The sequence below is a fragment of the Gouania willdenowi genome, chromosome 18, assembly GCF_900634775.1.
Source record: "Gouania willdenowi chromosome 18, fGouWil2.1, whole genome shotgun sequence".
NCBI lineage: Eukaryota > Metazoa > Chordata > Actinopteri > Blenniiformes > Gobiesocidae > Gouania > Gouania willdenowi.
Window position 1 is genome coordinate 25,681,566 of NC_041061.1, and position 19,102 is coordinate 25,700,667.

Below are 19,102 nucleotides of genomic sequence, written 5' to 3' on the forward strand. Positions count from 1 at the left end.
GTGGAAAAAGTTGTAAAATTATTTATCTTGGTGTCATTTTTTCACAACACAAAAACCTGGCATAAAAAATATAAAAACAATTAAAATTATGACAAGGTTCGACAGTTAAATAACATTCTCTCTTTAATTTTAGTTTCTTTTAAATACATTTGACGAAGAAGAAAGGTGCCTGCAAAAAATTAACTAAAATATTAAAACTACTACTGCTACTGAAAAATTCACAATTATTCTACATATTTGAAAACAAGATTTTTATGTCAGCTGAATGTACAGCAATTGTTTAAAAGCATTTCTGCCAAAAATACCATGGTTGTCACCTACATACGGCAGAGTGTTTCCTCTTTGCTAGGGTTGGGCATCGTTTGGATTTAAACGATTCTGATTCCAACAGTTGTTGTTGAGAAAGATTATTATTATTCTGGATACAGTGGAAACAGAAACTATAAAAAAAATAGTTATATTGTGAACCTGTTTATATTGTAGAGAAGATATTATATACAAATACTGTATGTAATTGGAGTCTAAAGCTACAAAGAAACAGCAGTTTAAAAAGAAAATAGACTAATATAAGACCTCTTTACAGTTATTTGAGTCCAGGCGATGACGCGCTGGTGACGACATAATGCAAGATGGCGCCAGAGGCGGAGTAAATGCGTCCCCGTAGTTTATCGTTTTACCAGTTGTTAGAGCAACTGTCTTCACCAGGGAGTAAATATTTATTCCTGGTGTTGATTCTTAAGAGTTTTACTGGGCTTTTTTACCAGTGATTAGTTTCTATCTCTCTTCCGCTCCGTGGTCCTCCAAAATGAAACCGTAGCGGCGCACACACACGCACACGCGCACGCACGCACGCACGCACACACGCACACGCACACGCGAAGGTTGCGGTCATTATACAGGGTGGATTAAAGAATGAATAAAGGATTGTTTTATCCCGTTCTTCTCCTTGTTATTATCACATTATATAAAAGTTTAAAAATAGCAGGAATTAGTGCTAGTCTCGAACGGTCGAGTCTGAGACCTTTAAAATTTGGTCTCGAGACCAAGACCGGTGTCGACTACTATAACACTATTTCACAGACATTTTTATGTAAATGAATAATTTTTCTTGTAAATGAATCACATCAGACCGCCTTCATTCACAGCCTTACTACTTGGGTCTTTTTACATGCGGTGAGTATGGCGGAAAGCAGATGGACAATCCTTTAGCGTACTTGGACCTAAAATGTGAAATCAATATTATGATATTGACTCTATTAACCCTATTGAGCATGGTTGGCACAAAGTTTTTATAGACTATAAAGTCATCTAAACAGGGAAATATGATAAAAATGTGATGCCGACATTATGTGGAAATGGGTAGACCCTGAAAGTGAATTTGGGAATTTTTGAAATCAAAGGCCTACAAATAGTGCGTGCAATCTCTTAGCGTGTGCAGCACAGGTAGCACACTGACTGGTTTATAATTATAAACAGACACACAGCTGCTAGAACAGAATGTTAGAAAGCTAGATGCTTTATTTTAGGGGACAAGGATGATGATGATACCTGAGGAAGGTCAACTCTCTTCTCGTCTCTATAGGCAAGTCTTCACCTGGTTGACGTGCAAACACTGGATCATTCTCCAGAGTCTTGAACACATGTTGCTGCAAAAATAAAGAAAGATGACACAGTGACCTGGGAAGGGTTTATTCTTCAGATTCCTGGATTAAAACCTCCGGGGAATTTTGCTTGTTTGTCTTCAACTGTTTGACTAAGATTGCACAGGCAGGACGGATTACATCAGTGAAAGCAACTCTGCCAAAAGTACTGGGACACCTTTCACAGGAACATAAACTTTACCAAGCGATACACATGTACAGTATATGTAAGCAGTAGTTGAACTTGAACAAACTCATATTAGAAATCTCTACACACTTCATATTTCACCACATTAAATTGGCGTAAGACTATGATTTTGTTTAAAATTCAATTCCATGCTGAAATTTCAACAAATGTGGACAACACTGCCCCTACAGGCAGGCAGACGTAGCAAACTCGTGCTGTGATTTTATAGTGCAGTTTAACATGTAATACCTGTAATACTTATGCTATAAAATACTCAATTACTTAGCTAACAGCAGGCTAGCCTCATGTCTCCACACCACAAGAGTAAAAACTCAAATCAAGCACAGTGGATTTTTATTATTTTTATAAATCCAATTTAGTTAGTTACGTTAAAGCTGATATCCAGAGTTTCTGAGAGGACGTCTCGATGTCCCGCCCTAAACCGCTCCACTTCCTCCCACTGCCTCTCCCAATCTACCAGAAGCCACGCCTCTACTTTTCTGCACGCGCATCGCAGAACATAACAAGGTCACATTGATATAGGTCTGTGGGTCAGGTGAGAGTCAAAATCATATTTTACCTGTTTGCTGTTGTGACTGTTGTTTCCGTGCACAGTTCTGCATTCACTTTGATTGACAGTCTCAAAAACAGGAAGTCGAAGCCTTTTGGCTGAGTGATCGCGAATAAATTGTTAAAAAATCATAGATTGTGATTTCTGGATTTTTCTTTTTAGGTTATCTCTCATACAGTGGACATGCACCTTCCATGAAAATTCCAGACCCCTCCATGATTTCTAAGTGGGAGAACTTGCAAAATAGCAGGGTGTTCAAATACTTATTTTCTTCACTGTATATACTGTATATATATTTATATTTTTTTTTTGCATTTCAAAAGAATGATACATAAACATAGATTTCTCAGAAACTCTGGATTTCAGCTTTAATTCATCGCAACATGTGTGATGCAAACATGATGCAGAGGTTGACACGAATGTTACCTTGAACTGTACTATCTCTTCTCCGTCTAAGAAAAGGCACATGTCTTTCCAGTTGAAGGAGGCTTTCTTCCTGTACATGTCCAGCGGTCCACTGGGGAGGTCTGGCACTGCAGACGACATCTTCTGATCCGGCTTAGATTCACTGAGCACAGACACGTGGTTCAAAAGTAACTTTCTCTACTGCATGGAAGAATATAACTAGGGCTGTAATGTGATGTCAGTTTGAAACAAAATAACATTTCTATGAATTTGTGACAAATTTGATTATTTTAAAAAATCTGTCAATGGGTAACAACATTTGAACCATTACCAGTGACACAGCCAGCTGACAGTGAAGAACAAAGCATTCAGTTAATAAGCTCGCTTTCTCACCCAGCAGTTTTTTATATATATATATATGCCTCCGTTAGTGTTGAACTTGTAAAAATCTAAATGAAAGGGTCTCTCCCAGGCAGGACAACATCCTGGGATATTTTGGTGTAGTCAACTGTGTGGACACTTTTAAAAAACTGCTGAAGACTACACTTTACAGTAAAGCTTTTAGTTAACTGGATTTTAATTTTTATTCGCCCTTTAATGTTGCTGTTCTTATGATATTTATGCACTCTTGTTTTATTATTCTATTGTGTTGCACTTGTACTCTTACCACAACTCTGTACAGCACTTTGTGATTTTATCTGCAAAAAGCGCTTTATAAATAAACTACTTACTTACTTAGTTTGCATGTTCTCCCTGTGCTTGTGTAGCATACTCTCACAACTCATAAAGCTGTCAGTGTCATTGTTTGGTGTGCAGTTCAATAAGTGTGTGAGTGGTTGTGTCTCTGTGTGTTGGTCTGTGACAGCCAACGTGAGCTGGAGAAAGAAGAAGCAGTTTGACATCATCTGATGGATATTTAGAACTAAATCTCTGTTTTTACCAGCATGTGTCTAACCTGAGCTATGTTTTGATTTAGTTGATGTCTACATTGAAACTATTAAGTTTAGCTTCCATTACTGCAAGGCGCTAGCCTTTGTTTTCTCACTGCATTCCTTTTAGCATCTGCTTTTAAACAACACAGGAGAATGGAAGCAGCCCATGGTGACAGTGGGTAGAAGGTCCAACAGTCTGTTCATTCTGTTTGTTTGCTTATCAGATTATTGCTCCAGTCCATTTGTGTGTGTGTGTGTGTGTGTGTGTGTGTGTGTGTGTGTGTGTGTGTGTGTGTGTGTGTGTGTGTGTGTGTGTGTGTGTGTGTGTGTGTGTGTGTGTGTGCGTGCGTGTGCGTACAAACACAAAGTGGGGGGCATATATTCCCCTTCTTTTTAATGTGTATAATAATATGTAATAACTAAATATACTTTTGTATTTATAATTTTTTCCTAATTTCTGCGAAGAGAAGAAATCACATCGGAATCGATCGGAGGAACATCGTTATTGATTATGAGTCAAATGATCAGATATCAACCTAAAATCTAATATAGTGCGTCTCCACTCGTTAAATGCGTCATCTGTATTTAAATCTTGACTTAAGGGACGTGTTACTTCACATCTGTCCACTGTGCTCTGAAGGCTACAGATGTTCACTAATGGAAAACAGTGTGTTTGGGAAGATGACAAAAAGTAATATTTCAGGTTTGTTTCGGCTGTATTTTTAACTAACCGACTGCAGTTAGAGTTGTTAAAACATATTTGATAGTTTGTCAGTATACATGTGTGTGTTGTTAGAATCTCTGTGAACCTTGGAGCTTCTGCTGTGAGTCATTGCAGGGCAGAGTTCATGTGTGTTGGTGCTGCTTTAACTCCAACACAAACGTCCTCAGTGGCTCCAAGCAGAGCCCACACGGTCTAAAGAGCTGCTGCTTATGTCTAAAATCATTCAAACTTACCTTCTGCTGGGCCTGAAGCTTCTCTGTCCTTCTTCGTAACACTGACTGTGTAAACGGAATGCTAACTGAACTAACACACAGCCACTTCCTTGTTCCGGTCTAGTCCTCCAGAATAAAAGCACCTGGTTTCAGCCTCAATACTGAGAACCGAGTTTCTTTATTCACCTGTTATTAACTGGAGTGCAGTGGGAGTAAGGATCAAAGTTAACATAATTTTAAGAGATTCTTCTGAAGGACTTTTTTTCATTTTTTTTTTTTTATCAAACTTTATTGAAAAACACATTCATAAAATATAGCTTATTCTCAAGCCAATACAAGTAACAATGCAGCATATTAAAAATATATATTTGGCCAAACCATAGCAAGACTTTTTGGACAATGTTATGCTTCCAGATGTGTGGATTAGTTTAGGGAAGGCCCTTCATTATTCAAATCTAACAAAGACATGGTTTGATGAGTGGAAGAACTTGACTGACACGCACTGACCTTGACCCTATCGAGCACCTTTGGAATGAACTGCCTTACCTCATTAATGCTCTACAAAATGCATGGGCACAAATTGCCACATAAACATTTTTGACAACTTAAAGAAAGCTTTCCAAGAAAAGGGGAGGCTGAACACCTCCATACTAAAGTATATTTATTTTAAACACTTGATGAAACTGTCATGAATACTTTTATGCATATTGTGCTGTGTCCATCACAGCAATATCCATTTGGTGTTCACACAGATGAGGCAGTAACCACAGGATTTTTCAATAACTAGGGGCTTTTTTGTCATGTTACGGCAGTGGACTTGTTTACTTTAATTACTATAATTTAGTATTTCATGTATGTTTGATTATCAAAACCCGTCAAATTAAAATCATTCAATACCCAGTCATGCTCTTTTCAAACACCGCATTGTGTCATTGCATGTTATATGGTGACATTCACGTGTGATTGGATGGATGCTGTTTAGGTGGAAACCCTTTTCATACTTTTCTTATATTTTTTATGACGTTCTTTTCAGTTGATGCATAGTAGCTGTTATTAACCACAGAATACTGTATACCCTGTCCATGACAGTGAACTGAGCTCGTTTGCATAACAGAGATGAGCAGTGCATCACGAATGGAGAAAATGCAAATATACATATCAATCCTAAACTTAGCACTCACAACATAAGAACAGTAAAGTATTTAAATGGAACCCTGAGTGGGAAGAACTCACCTATAGAATTGTTATCAATGCTTAATATTATCATGAGTAAAATAGTATATATAGAGTTGGGGTCAATTATAATTGTAATTGTAATTACAATTATGACATAATTGTATTTGTGATTAAAATAGTTGTTGCTGTTGTAAAGGTAGCTGAATTTTAATTGAGTTCAGATAATTGACTTTGTAATGTAATTGGCATGGAAGTCATATAAAAATCAATTACAATTTAATTAAATGCAAAACTGTGGAACCATGTTACAGTTACACATATGTTAACAGTTTCAGATCAAGTTTTTCCACTACCTGTCAGTTCTCTTGAGGATCATTTTACCATTTGTAAAAAAAAAAAAAAAAAAACATGAGATGAAAAACAAATTGGATGATTGATAATATTTTGGTGTATTTTACAGCTTATTTAAGACATGGGTTAAAACCAACCTGTTAAGTTCTATGGCGTTATTTATTTTAGGCTCAGTAAATGTGATTAATTGTAATTACACTTTAGTAATTGAGAACATAATTGTAATTGATGTCAACCCTATATATATATATTCTGTTACTGTTGCTTCTTCAAATATTTTATTGACAACCTCAATGAGCTGTACGTCAGCTGAACCTCAGAACACTTAGATGATAAAAGTCGGAGGAACAACTGTAAATCTTTCTTTCTCAGAAAGCCCAGAAGGGACTTTAATAAGGCACAATAAAGGCCTATCAGAGCAGGACTCTGCTTACATTAGTAACACCAAAATGTTTCTGCAAAGCTCGACAATACTCTAAAAATCTTCCTCAGTGTGCACTCAGTGCCAGCACCTCAGTGTCACAGCCTCGGCTTTGTGGGCTTAGATCTGTGAAATATCTCTCCTGCTGGTCCTGGGATGAGAACCAACAACCCTCCAGTGCTTTTTCCAGACTTGATGAGGAGGTGTGAAGGACACATTTGATTTTCAGTAGACTGATTTCAGTATGTGCAAATGTGAATATAAAAATATATATATAATATTAAATATAAATGCACACGTGTATACAAAGCCTATACACACACACACACACATATATATTTGAATATAATCAATTAGCCCAACAATGAACAACTAAAGAAGCTAAAGGCTGAAACAAAGGCCAGAATGTGCTCCAGGTTTCTCTGTCATTCCATTCTTTCATATTAAAAATGTTAAAGGACATTTGTTTTACCCACGTCCCGCTTGAACACCACATGTTCTGGGATCCTGAGAAAGGGATCAACCAATAGACGACATACGAGTTTGTCACTGAGCAGGGATGAAATGTGATGCTGAGTTTTCCAAACTTTCTAATGTTTAGGTATGAATCACCTTTGGATTGTTCAACGAGCACATCATTGATCGGTAAAGGTGGATGGACAAGTGATTCCATCTTTAATTCACACATACAGTGATGCTTAAATTGTTAATACATGGTTTGTATCCAATCACAAGATTTCTAATTCCCGTTCCTTAAGAATCTGTGTCAGCATGTTTCAGAAATCTCCTGCTTCCAAAACACCAATATATCAAATGTATGTGTGAACAGTTAGCTCTGTAAATACTTAATAATGCAGGACATGGCTAAGACAAGAGGATGGGCCTCCAGGAAACAGGATGAAGAGAGCTGTTAAAGCAGGGGTGTCAAACTCATATTAGTTTAGCGGCCAAATGTGAAGTGGTTTGATTTTAAGTGAGAAGCCATTTTTAGGTGGGAAAACGAGCAATATGAACATTGTCCCAAGTTTGCACTTTGATAAATGCTACATAAAGTAATGCACCGACAATACCCAAGCAATGACAGATATGAGTTAAAGGTAATTGATTCTGTGATTCACTTTTAATTAATTTGGTGAATTATGTCAAATAATTTGAGGATAATTGAGTTATTTGAACAATTTGAAATTTAAAATTACAGCAGGCATTGAAGTTTTATTGAAATTGTGTGTTTAGAAAATCTGAGATATCTACAACTGAATTACTTGGTCATTTGCACAATAACACATGATCTTTTATCTTTTTACGGGCCTTGACTTTGACACGTCTGAGCACGCAAAGAACAGTGCCACTGTCAGCCAGTAGGAGGCGGTGTTGCTAAACTCATAAACCTGCAGTTTTTATTGGAAGTAAAAGTGGTGTTAAAAATGTTATTTACGTTACAGTATCAGCTTTGTTTTCATTGCACAGTTTTATTTGTTGGTGATATCTGCCTGCCTGTGGTAATAAGGTGTTCTGTAAAAAGGTCTCTACCAAAGTTTATTGGATTTTACTTTGAATATACCAAGGAGACAATATGCTCTGACCTTTCTCATTTGTGATTGTACTCAGTGTCAGCTCCCTCTAACATGCACACTGTAAACTGTAGAAGTGAATTGCATTAATGTGTTCTGTATCATGGCTTTTCTTAGCAGGCAGAATTTATCAGGCATCACGATGATGTGTTGGGAGCAGGAAAGTGTTTAATGTGAAGGTCAGTTAAAAGGCTCACTGATGATGACCTCGTGTTGTTTGAGTCTTAAGTCATCAGAATGTCTTGTGTGGTGTTCCTGTCACTAGAAGCATTAAACCAGTGACAGATGATAGAAGAGATAGAAGATGAGCTGCTGGACCCTAAACCACTCAGTAAGTCCATGCTTGTTTTGATGCTTCTGAAAAAAGCAAGTGTGGGAGTGATCATCTTGAGAACAAGAGGCTATGGAATATTATACTATGTACCGATATGTAATAGTGATGCACAGATATCGACTTTAAAATTAAGTATCAGATATCGGCCATTCTACTGATATAATTAGCTAATATAGCAGCCTTTGCTTCATGGATCAACCCATAGACATCATATACATTGACGCCCAATCACCCGAGGAGAGGCGGGACTAAGCACTGCCATTTTGTGTGTGCAAACAGCAGGAGTACTTGTAAACCAAGTAAGAGGCACTCAACAATCTCAAAGTGGAATTATTCACTGATTTTACCCATTTCCAAACAGTTTGATTTTCCTCTCCTATATCACTCTGACACAGAATGCTTGGATCTTGTAAAAAAAAATGCTGTTTTACCATCCAAATACAAAATGTGAGTAGGTAAGTAGGTATAACTGTTTAAAGTAGCATAGGTAGCAAGTATCTCAATGTGTGGTTTAAAAACAACAATCGTGAATGAATATGACATGTTTTACATAACAATGTAAGTTCAAGTATTTTTCTTATTTTAAACAGGGAATGATTACTGATGCTACGTCAATTTCAGATTGCCTTATATCTGTGTTTTCCAACATGATAAAGAGTATGCAGAATAATTCTCTGCAATTAGGTGTGAGGGAAAAATATTGATTATCAGCCAAATGAGTTGTAAATTATTGGCACATCGGCCAAAAATCCAATATTTCCTAATGTGTAGCCATATGAATGATCTGAAATACTAGCATGTGCCAAGAATATTTGTGCTAATTTATCTTTGGACACTTCCCCACTGATAAAATGTTAAAGCCTGTCAAACCCATCTTCACTGATCCCACCTCCACCATCAGCAGGACCCTGTTACACATGCTGTAACCCCCCAATCCCGGACCCTTGGTCTGTATCTTCCTTTACTATCTCTATCCTGTTGTCCTGTAGCACTGGCCCACACAAGCAAGCAAATACATGTAGCGTTTGAGAGGCGATTAATATTGAGTACAGGTAATTGCCACAAACTTCTATAATATATAAACTTTAGCCTTTAAAATGATATGCATCAATCAAAAAATGATCGACACAAGATTAGATTTCCAACAAGATACGGACTTACATGTATTTATACTGAAGTCATAGGAAAAACACTCCATTCCACTCAAGCTTTGGTAATGAAATCCGCACCCGTTTTTACACAAGGTTGATAAATGAGGGCCCTCATATTGAGATTTTATGCTGCGTTCACACCGAATGCATCTTCTGCGGCACCGGACGCATCTCCCGCACGAAACATACCACAGGGTCCGCAGGGTCAAAAAATGTCCCGATTCGCTTCATATCCAAGTCTGAAGCAAAGCCCCTTCCACCAGCGACACATCCAACTTGGTGAGTTTCACTGCCTGCTGACGCGAGGAGCTGCGCTCATTTTTCTCCTCTCATAAACATAAACCACCCGTGAAAAAAGCTGGTGTGATTAGCGGCTAATACCATCCTAGCTCAGTGCCGACTTTCAAAGATGACAATTACAGAGAGAACTTTTACCTGCTACTACCACCAAATCCTTCCTAGTCCGGTTCCGGTTATAAAGGCCGCATCATACAGCTCCAGGTGGTCACACACAGCTTCTACTCTATGGTTCAATGGGTGAACAGACCGGTGTCCATGTTGACGGCCTGATGTCATTGTCAACAAAGACTGATTGGCTTTCGTCATGCAAAACAGCCGCAGGAGTTCAATATTTTCAACTCTTGCGAATGTGCAAATATGCAGAAAATCGGGAGCGCACTCGCACGGCCAACACACTTGACGTACGGATCAGACCGCACTGCCGCACTGGAAAGATTAACATCTGGGAAGCATCTATCCATTGACTTTGTATGTAATCTGGACGTACGGACATTTTGTGACGCATCCAGTGTAAACGCAGCATTGGAGGACAAATCGCTGTGGTTGATTACGAGTGATTTCTGTAGTTAAAAGATTGTAACTAAAAACTCTCCTCTGTAAATGAAAAAAATAAAACAAATTTAAACCCAGAACAAGCCCCTCAAACTATTAATGTGGATTTGTGTTACATTGCATCTACTACCTCTGTGTTTAAGAAGGATCGCTTGGCATTAATACCTGACACAGCCAAGCCAACACTGCCACCTGCTGGCAGAATAAACTATTTAAAACCAGTGAGATGTGATGATAATCAATGCTACAGATGCAGTAAATGGGCACATATCACAAGGTAAAACTAGCTCATTTTAAATAATTTTCTCCCCGAATCACATTATTTGAATAAGAGCCAGGGTAATTATTAGAATACTCAGAACCAGAATATTAAATATATTCAGGCTTAATATAAAGCAGGATTGCGCTTGGCCCTTCATAGTAGTGCAAGGCTTAAATATTCACTTTGCATTCCTAATTCATTATGTCAGTCTATGCAGATAAATGCTGTCATAGGGGAATAAACTGCATTAAAAAAAAACTTATTAATGGAGCTGTTGAAGCAAAGCAATAGAATTTTCTGTAGCTATTAGACCATGTTAACACCTATATTCTATTAAGATATAAAAACAAGCCTTCCTATGCTCCAAGAACGGTAATATATGGTAATATATGAGGAACCCGAGTCTATATACTGTATTGATAATCAAATATTTTCAAAAAGAAGAGAATCAGTAGAAAGAAAGAAAGAGAGAAAGAAAGCAGAGTCGTTGCTTGTCTTTACTTGAAATACAACAGATGAGGATTTGTTCATGGTTCCTAAAATGGAGATCCAACACTTTTCCAAATAAAGCCACAACAAAGCAGCCAATACAAAGGAACCACATAGAAGTACAGAGGTAAATGGATTATCACTAACGTCTTAGAAGCTGACACATGTTCCATAAACCACTGGTTTAAACTATCTCTATTTTGAGTGTTAGCCTTTAAGCTAGAAAGTCACTTCAGCTGTTAAAGCGAAGTTGTCAGAAAAATCCAAAAGTATACACTTTCACAAAATGAAAAGAAAAAGTGTGATACAGACTGGTCCACTAATGATAGACAGTTTTGTTTTTCTGCTGGTTTAGTTCCTCAGAACAGTCACCAAGCATTGTATGTCCACACCTTAGAATAGTGTCGCAGGCAAAGTCCGAGGTTTGGCTTTGAAGGAACAGTGAGGACACAAACAGAACATCAGTTCACAAGTTGATGCTACTTTACAGGAGATGATTGCTACTCTATTATTGCCAAATATCACTAAAGTACAGCTTGTGATTGTATATCATTTATACAATTAAATGTTATCTTAGACCAAGTTCACTGGGTGACCCTATAAAAGCTCTACATGCTGGATTTTCTGTGTACACAAAACTGTAAGCACAGACATCAATTGTTAGTCAGAAACACATCTGCACCCTAAAGACTGGATGAAAGCTGAGGGAAGCACTGAGCCTTAACAGCCCATTTCTCCCTTTCTGAACACAAACTGGTCTTATTATTCTTTGGATCCAAAATTGTTCATTCAACAATGTCCATCCAATGGGTTAATTGGTAGCTGCAAAACATGCTGGTGCCAACATGTGAAAGTAGCGACTAATGGCTCTTTACACTTGGGGTTTGAAGTGACATACAATCTGGTCCAAAGAATTTGGCTTTGACACTCACTTTTAGTTTTAATGACCTCAAAAGAATGTTGTATCTTTCATTTCCTTCCCTTAAAACCATTTAAAGTATCATTTACCACGTGTTTTAATGCTTGAAACCAAATTGAGATTATCTATCAGTTAAAAGGTTATGCTTACAATAATTTAACCACAAAGCAAACTACCTTAAATAACAATAACATAATTACACCTTCTCCCTTTTCTGTCTGTCAGTAAAGTTAAGATTACAAAATATCTGCAGTTCTATTCTAAAAAATAGGAATGGGAACTTCAATTTGTAATCTTTACCTTAGTGCGACTACATTTTCCAAAAAGCTACTAGTTCATAAAAATATCCTGTAGGCATTTAGTTTCCATCCCAGACCAAACATCTACAGCAAAATCTCTAGATTTACAGTATTATTCTTACATACACAAAGCCATTAGTGACTGGTTAAAGTCCTCTCAGAGTAGGATCACTGTGACACAGGTGAGTGTGCACCTGTCAAACCATCATTTCTTTCACACAACACAGAAAGGCTCTTTGTCTACGGATGTTTAGACGCTGACACACTTTAACAAATGTTTTTAGGATTTCCATTAATCTGCAGAACTCCAAGGCAGAAAGAAATGTAATACTTCACGTCATGCAGTTCAAAAGCTTCCAGGTATTATTACCTGGAACATGAAGGAGCCTTCTCGAGCATGCACATTAATAACAAACAATCTGCAGATACAAAGACAGTTTCTCCTTTAGAACGTTAGGGCCTTTTCCTGTTGGATGGCATTACACACAAAACTCTTCAGAGTGGTACAGAATGAATTCATGGGAATGTTTGACTATCTGCACTAAATAATGACAGATGAAACCCCTGTCACGTTTCAGGCAGAGATCCCTGAGCTTTACACATGGGTCCTAAAGCCAAGAGCCTCTGAACTCTAAGACCCCCACCCCACAATATGCAGTGTTTCAGGGAAACAGTTCTACGTTTGTAGTTGAGGCCTGTCATCCCTTACTGCTTGTTCTTATACAGACAAAAATCACAGAAGATTTAGGACCTCAACTCGTGACTCTGGCTTGTGTTAATTCACTTCTAGTCCAAAAATTTTAAATATTTTTTATTTTAATTTGCAAATGACAATATATTTTACAAGCATCACACTTTTAAGAAAATATCTTTTCATATGTCTCATCATATTTGCTTGTCATTTTCTGATTTAGATGCTGGTCTATTTCATTACATTTTCAGATGTTCAACATGAGAACCTTGCATATTTTATATTATTAATAAATCTGTTTCCCTTTAGGATGTGACAGACTTGAATTGACAAAAACCATCAGACCACTCATGATTTAGAGCATCAGCATTCTGCAGAGGATCAATTATAAAAACAGCAAAGATTTGGTATGCACCGGTAATCCCAATCCAATTATTAGGAGATAAACCCAAAATATTTCTTTCGTGTCCGTTCGCCTGACTAAACTCCTTGTGTCTTGTCTTCTGGACCTGCTTTCCCAGTTGAAATTTGGGACAAACCAAGTTTACCTTGATGTCAATAAAAGCTCTGACTCTAGCAGCAGGTATGTCATCTACACACACTGAATACTGGGAGCCTGTATTTTCTCTTTTAAAGGTTTACTCTGGCCCAGAGTTGAATGTAGTGTGATGTACAGCGTTCATTAGTAGATGGAACAATCAGCCATAACATTATGAATCACACCAATGCTCCTGTTAGTATGTGTGATAACAGCAGATCAATAGGCTCTCAAAGGTGACGTATAATAGCTGAAAAAATTGACAATCCTTAAAAATGGAATCCATTTGATGAGAAACACATTATGTAGTCCAGAAGACTAAATGTGTGCATGATTTGTGTGTGTGTGTGTTGTGTTAGGAGCAGTAAAAGGCTCATGTACACAATATGTGGGTATAGGTTATAATAATGTTATGGCTGATCAGTGAGTATTGCTAGATAACTGTGCTGTTCACCAGATTAGTGGACAAACAGCACTCTGACTTAGTGTGAGGTCTCACGCATGCATCTCACTCTATTATGAGGCTGATAGTGAAGTGGCAGCAGAACTCACTGAACGATGATGGAAAACTAAACATTTATTGGATTAAAAAAGACAGCATCCGAGGATTCTTATCATTTAGTCCTTTTTGGAGTTTGTTCTCCAAAGAGAATGACCCATAGCCCGTGTGGCTAATCAGTGGTAACGTCAAGCCTGTAACAGTGGGGACCGTTGTAGCTTAATGTCTGGCTGACATTACAGTACATCAACAGGTTCATGTCTTGGTATTTGCTGGTACTTAACAATGGGAGCATTAGTATAGTTTCCTATTCATCCCCTAATGTTGTTACTGGTGCTCTCTGCTCACTATAGCATCAAAAAGTACGTGAAACCCTTTAAAATCTTCTACTTAAGTGGCCTCGGTCATGCAGCAAAAAGAAGTGCATGACCACACAGCATCTCAGCAAGAGAAAGTAGGTTTAAAAAACAAACAAGCAAACATAAAACAAGGGATGTGATTTGTTGCTGAGCATAGAGGAAGAGGACTGACTTTAATTGTCCAAATTAATGAACAACACGGAAGGTGAGCGTAGGATTTTGAGCACAATGCACTCGTGATTTAGATCAGAAAGCAGTTTTGAGAACCAAGTCGTGTTGAAGACATTTAAAAGGGATCATATACATTTCAGCTGGCATCATTCTGCGCATATGATTTGGTTCTTTTGTAATCAAATCAAAGACACTTGTGTAGAAAGATTTGATGGCAATCGATATTTTCGTTTTATCAAATAAAACAAATTTTGCTTCAAAAAGAAATGAGCTTTAGTAAAATGGTAAATCATTGTGACAACAGACTAAGTGAATCAGCCCAACAATTCCTGCTGGCAGCACATAAAGGGCATGAGTGGGTGACTTTCTTTGGTTACAACCTGAAAGTACAATGTCAGAAACCACCTCCTAATAAAACTCAAATGAGAAATTATAATTTACACCACACCAATATTCAGTGAAAAACGGTTTCTGTTTTGACTTGTATTTGTTTTCTTTATCACCTTACAGTTGACATCTTTTTGTTGTTGTACAGTCAGAGAGAATTTAAAAATCAGTATGAAGTCAAATCAAAGATTATTTCAGACTATTGCTGGAGATTAAAAAAATAGATGCTTCTGAGGTTAGATACAGGCAAATGTAACAAACACCATGGTCATTCTATGCGTGCGTGAGAGACTGTAAAGACAAATTAAAATCCAGTCATATGAGCAAAGAAGCAGTTAGAAAGGGTGTTTGCCAAATCAAATAATCCTGTTCATTTGAAAGGTATAATTGATCCTAAAATGTCCTGCCTTTACACAGACACCAAAAAATGTACAAAGTTTGCCTAAATTTGTTTTAAAAAATTAAGTGCAAAAAAAGTGGACACAGATTACACATTTAGGAGGAAGAACTTGATGCCTTGTGTTGAACTTTTACTCCATGCAAATTTGTATTTTCAATTCAAGTTACTTTCAAGTTCAGAGAAAGATGCCAATTTAGGTGGTTACCAGTTTTGTTTTGTTTTTGGCAGATTTTTGTCTTGTTTGTTTGTGGATTTACAGACATTTAAAAAAAATCAATCTATTTTGTGAAAAGGCAAAATATCCACCAGTTTTTGTTTATTATTTTGGAAATTTAGCTTTTTTAGTTTTTTACAATTTTGAAGCAGAAAATGTTCAGTTCTAACTGGTGAGGGAACATGCTAAAGATTGCTATTATTTAACCTAAACTCATGCATTCACAGAAAAAGATTTTTGCACTCTTCACTTTAAAATTGCATTTCAAAGACAAAACAAAAAACAAAGCTGATTAAAACTAGTACTAATCTCTAAACTTCACTCCTATCTACCTACAAACTTTGAGCTAAAGTTTTCACTAAGTAATGTTTAGCAGCATCAAGGCTGGGGATTCACAGTCATTCTGAGTGGGGAGTATTTCATCGATGGGTGAAAGTAGCAAATTATGTTATTCTATTACAGTGCTGATATAAGCGCTAAACTATATAAATATAAGTCAGTTTATCATTAGACAACAATCCCATGTGAATGGGGCCAAAATAAAAACAAATGTAGGGCAAAGGGAGGTAAAAGTATTATTTACAAAAGTAAAAATAAGTGAAAAAAAGAGAAAGGTTTTCACTTTCTGTATAGGTGTTTTTAGAGAAAGAAATCCAGCCGCTCCTCTGATTTCAGTTTAATGCCACCAGGGCATGTCATCCTTAGAGAATGACTTTTAGCTCTGCTGGGACAGTTTCAGTGACAATAAAACAAACTAAATACAGCAGGACACCCTCCTTAAGACTCCTGGTATAAGTGTTGCCTGTTAGTTTAAAGGCCAAACCAACCACACATAATATACTGTATAACATTAATAAGACAGTGATTGTGACCTTAAGTATGACTTAAGTACCCTCTGAATGTTAATAAGATGTAGAAAGCAGAGATATCAATCAATGACATGATGAAACAATGTGAGGAAGATGGTAACACACACGAGTAACGCTGATGAGCAGCATCATTTCAATTCGTCTTTAGGCTTAGACAGAAGACTCAGGATAAGCAAATACCACCTGGATTAACATGCCTCTACTTTCTTTACATTCTTCTAGGACACTAAAAGTTGCATAGTAGTCGCTATATGCCCCGTGCGATGATGGCACCTTCTCCACAGACAGTCTGTAGCTATGCTTATACCATGGCCACAAACCAAAGAGACACACTGGCAGATAAAGTAGCACCTGCCTGTGAGACTCTGTGTTTGCTCTGTGAAACATGCTCTCTGTGTCCTGACAGGCTCACAATGACAGCATGCTAATGGTTAGCATGGACTCATTGAACAACGGTCATGCATATGGGCACCAACACAGAGGAAGTCCATCTATGTTTGGTGTCCTGAAAACTCCTCTGAGATTAACTTTGAAGAAAGGTACGTAGAACATTAAATGTTTTAAGTTTTTTGTCATTAAAAGCAAACAGGGCCAAAATGTATGAGGGTTTGGACCATGATATAATCCACAGCATTGTGTTATGTTTAAACAATGAACTAGAAGTGTCTGTCAGTACTATAACAGAAACAACATAGAGTAGATTAGTGATGTATTCAATGGGTATTATGGAGCTTCTGTTAATACTGACACTCAAATGTCATCTTTTGCTTTCAGTATGCTTAGCATGTTAAGCATTAGACTAAGAATCCAAAAGTAAGCCTACATTTTTTTTTTTTTTTTACATTAAGTTAAAGATTTATCTGCAGCATTTAGGTGGAAATATTAAGTCAGTAGCACACATATATATTTGTATATATAATTATAAATATATATTTACAACAAATTATTCCAAGTGGAAAAATTCTGAAACATAAGCTCAACCAAAGAGGTGGACAAACCGTCAGACATTTTGTGTGCCATTGCACTGGGTATGCACACGTTGATATACCAAAGGTAACATAAATCAAATATTATCCTGTTCATGGCAATTTAGCCCAATTTGATCCTTTTTGCTCTACTATGTCCTGTTCTTGTAGTTTTAATAAAGTGCCTTTCGAGTTGTGCAGATTTAGTGACCCAACTCAGCCTTTTGTACATAGTGAGAAGCTCTCCTTTTGAGAAAGAACAGAAATGAAAGGTTTAAGATTTTTCGATAATAATTGCATGTTTTTGTGTAATTCGTACATTTCGTGTAATGTAAATATGATTAGCATCACCCTAACCAGCGTGAGAAAACTTCTCCAAGCTCATATTACCCTTTCTTAGAAATAGATGGCAAGGACCTAATATCACAATCACTAATGATTAATTCAGTAAAACTCACATCCACAATAACATTACATGAGCATTGTGTTGGCTGGAACTTTGATTGGTTTTCAATAAAACTTGAGAACAAAACAGATTTCTATCTTTTTTAAATGCAAGCTAGTAATGAGCACATCTTCTATCAATGTGATGTCTAGTGATGTTATTTACACTGCTTTGGCATGTTTTGGAGACATCTGGCATAGCAGATTTTTACTTTAACTAACGAGGTACCTAATGATTTATTTTATATGATGATGTGCTTGTGATTTTAAGTCCATGCTCATTAGAAGGTAGTGTTGTTAAGGTTGTGTTTGGTGGAAACTACACGTTGTTTGCTTGGATGTCAGCTCCTCTCTGCAGAGGGGTGCCTCTTCTCATGTTTTTCATTTTCTGCTCTTTGCTATCCACCCTCCTCAGCTAAACCATGTCAGACTCCACCACACATTGCTCAGTGTATTCTTTCACCAGCTCCACGTGCAGACTGTGGAGGCAGAAATCGGCCATTGGCTTCCAGAGCGCCGGATCCAGGAACATCTGGCACATCACATGACCTTTCAAAGTGGCAGTATGGCGCTGGAGGTGGCTCAAGAACTGCTGCCGGACCAGGTTCAGGTCTTTACCAAACATGTCAATATTCAGGTAATACCTGTGTTAGAAAAAAGGCTTTAGTTGATGCGTGTATCATCCGACACAATATCATCATCTCTATTCTGCTGTACACACGTGTTGTGTTTATCTTGAAGTCATTTTGGATGTTTTGTTATATCTATTTTTAAACAAGTGTTTGTCTTCATTTAACCCCATCTCCTGTAAAAGTTGATGGGGGTCTGACAAAGTTTATTCCCGCTGACGTTAGCTGCAAGGCGGGTACAGTTGGAGACAAACACGATCTCCCACACACATTTACTGCTATCATTTCAAAAGCCTAATTATTAAAAAAAAGACTATTATGAGATGGTTCCTGTTAATGTGTGGTTGCAATAATAACTCTGTTGGGTGGAAGAACATGAAACCAGATACATCTTATTAGCAATAGTAACTTCTGGAATACAGTGTGAAAAGTTCCTCTAA

General features: G+C 37.3%; 2 protein-coding genes across 4 annotated transcripts in view; both read right to left on the reverse strand.

Annotated features, from left to right (window-relative positions):
- Positions 1 to 6,214, reverse strand: part of acox3 (acyl-CoA oxidase 3, pristanoyl) — a 44,741-nt gene extending 38,527 nt beyond the window's left edge. The window contains exons 1-3 of the mRNA XM_028474036.1: positions 4,693 to 6,214; positions 2,825 to 2,966; positions 1,549 to 1,646 (exon numbers count right to left, since the gene is read on the reverse strand). Of these exons, the coding sequence (XP_028329837.1) occupies positions 1,549 to 1,646; positions 2,825 to 2,944 (218 nt within the window). The 5' untranslated portion in view covers positions 2,945 to 2,966; positions 4,693 to 6,214. The remainder of the gene's footprint in view (positions 1 to 1,548; positions 1,647 to 2,824; positions 2,967 to 4,692) is intronic.
- Positions 6,215 to 11,268: 5,054 nt separating this feature from the next.
- Positions 11,269 to 19,102, reverse strand: part of nat16 (N-acetyltransferase 16) — a 56,810-nt gene continuing 48,976 nt past the window's right edge. For all 3 annotated transcript variants that reach the window (XM_028474969.1, XM_028474967.1, XM_028474968.1), the window contains one exon: positions 11,269 to 18,677. In XM_028474969.1, coding sequence (XP_028330770.1) covers positions 18,449 to 18,677 — 229 coding nt within the window. In that variant the 3' untranslated portion in view covers positions 11,269 to 18,448. The remainder of the gene's footprint in view (positions 18,678 to 19,102) is intronic.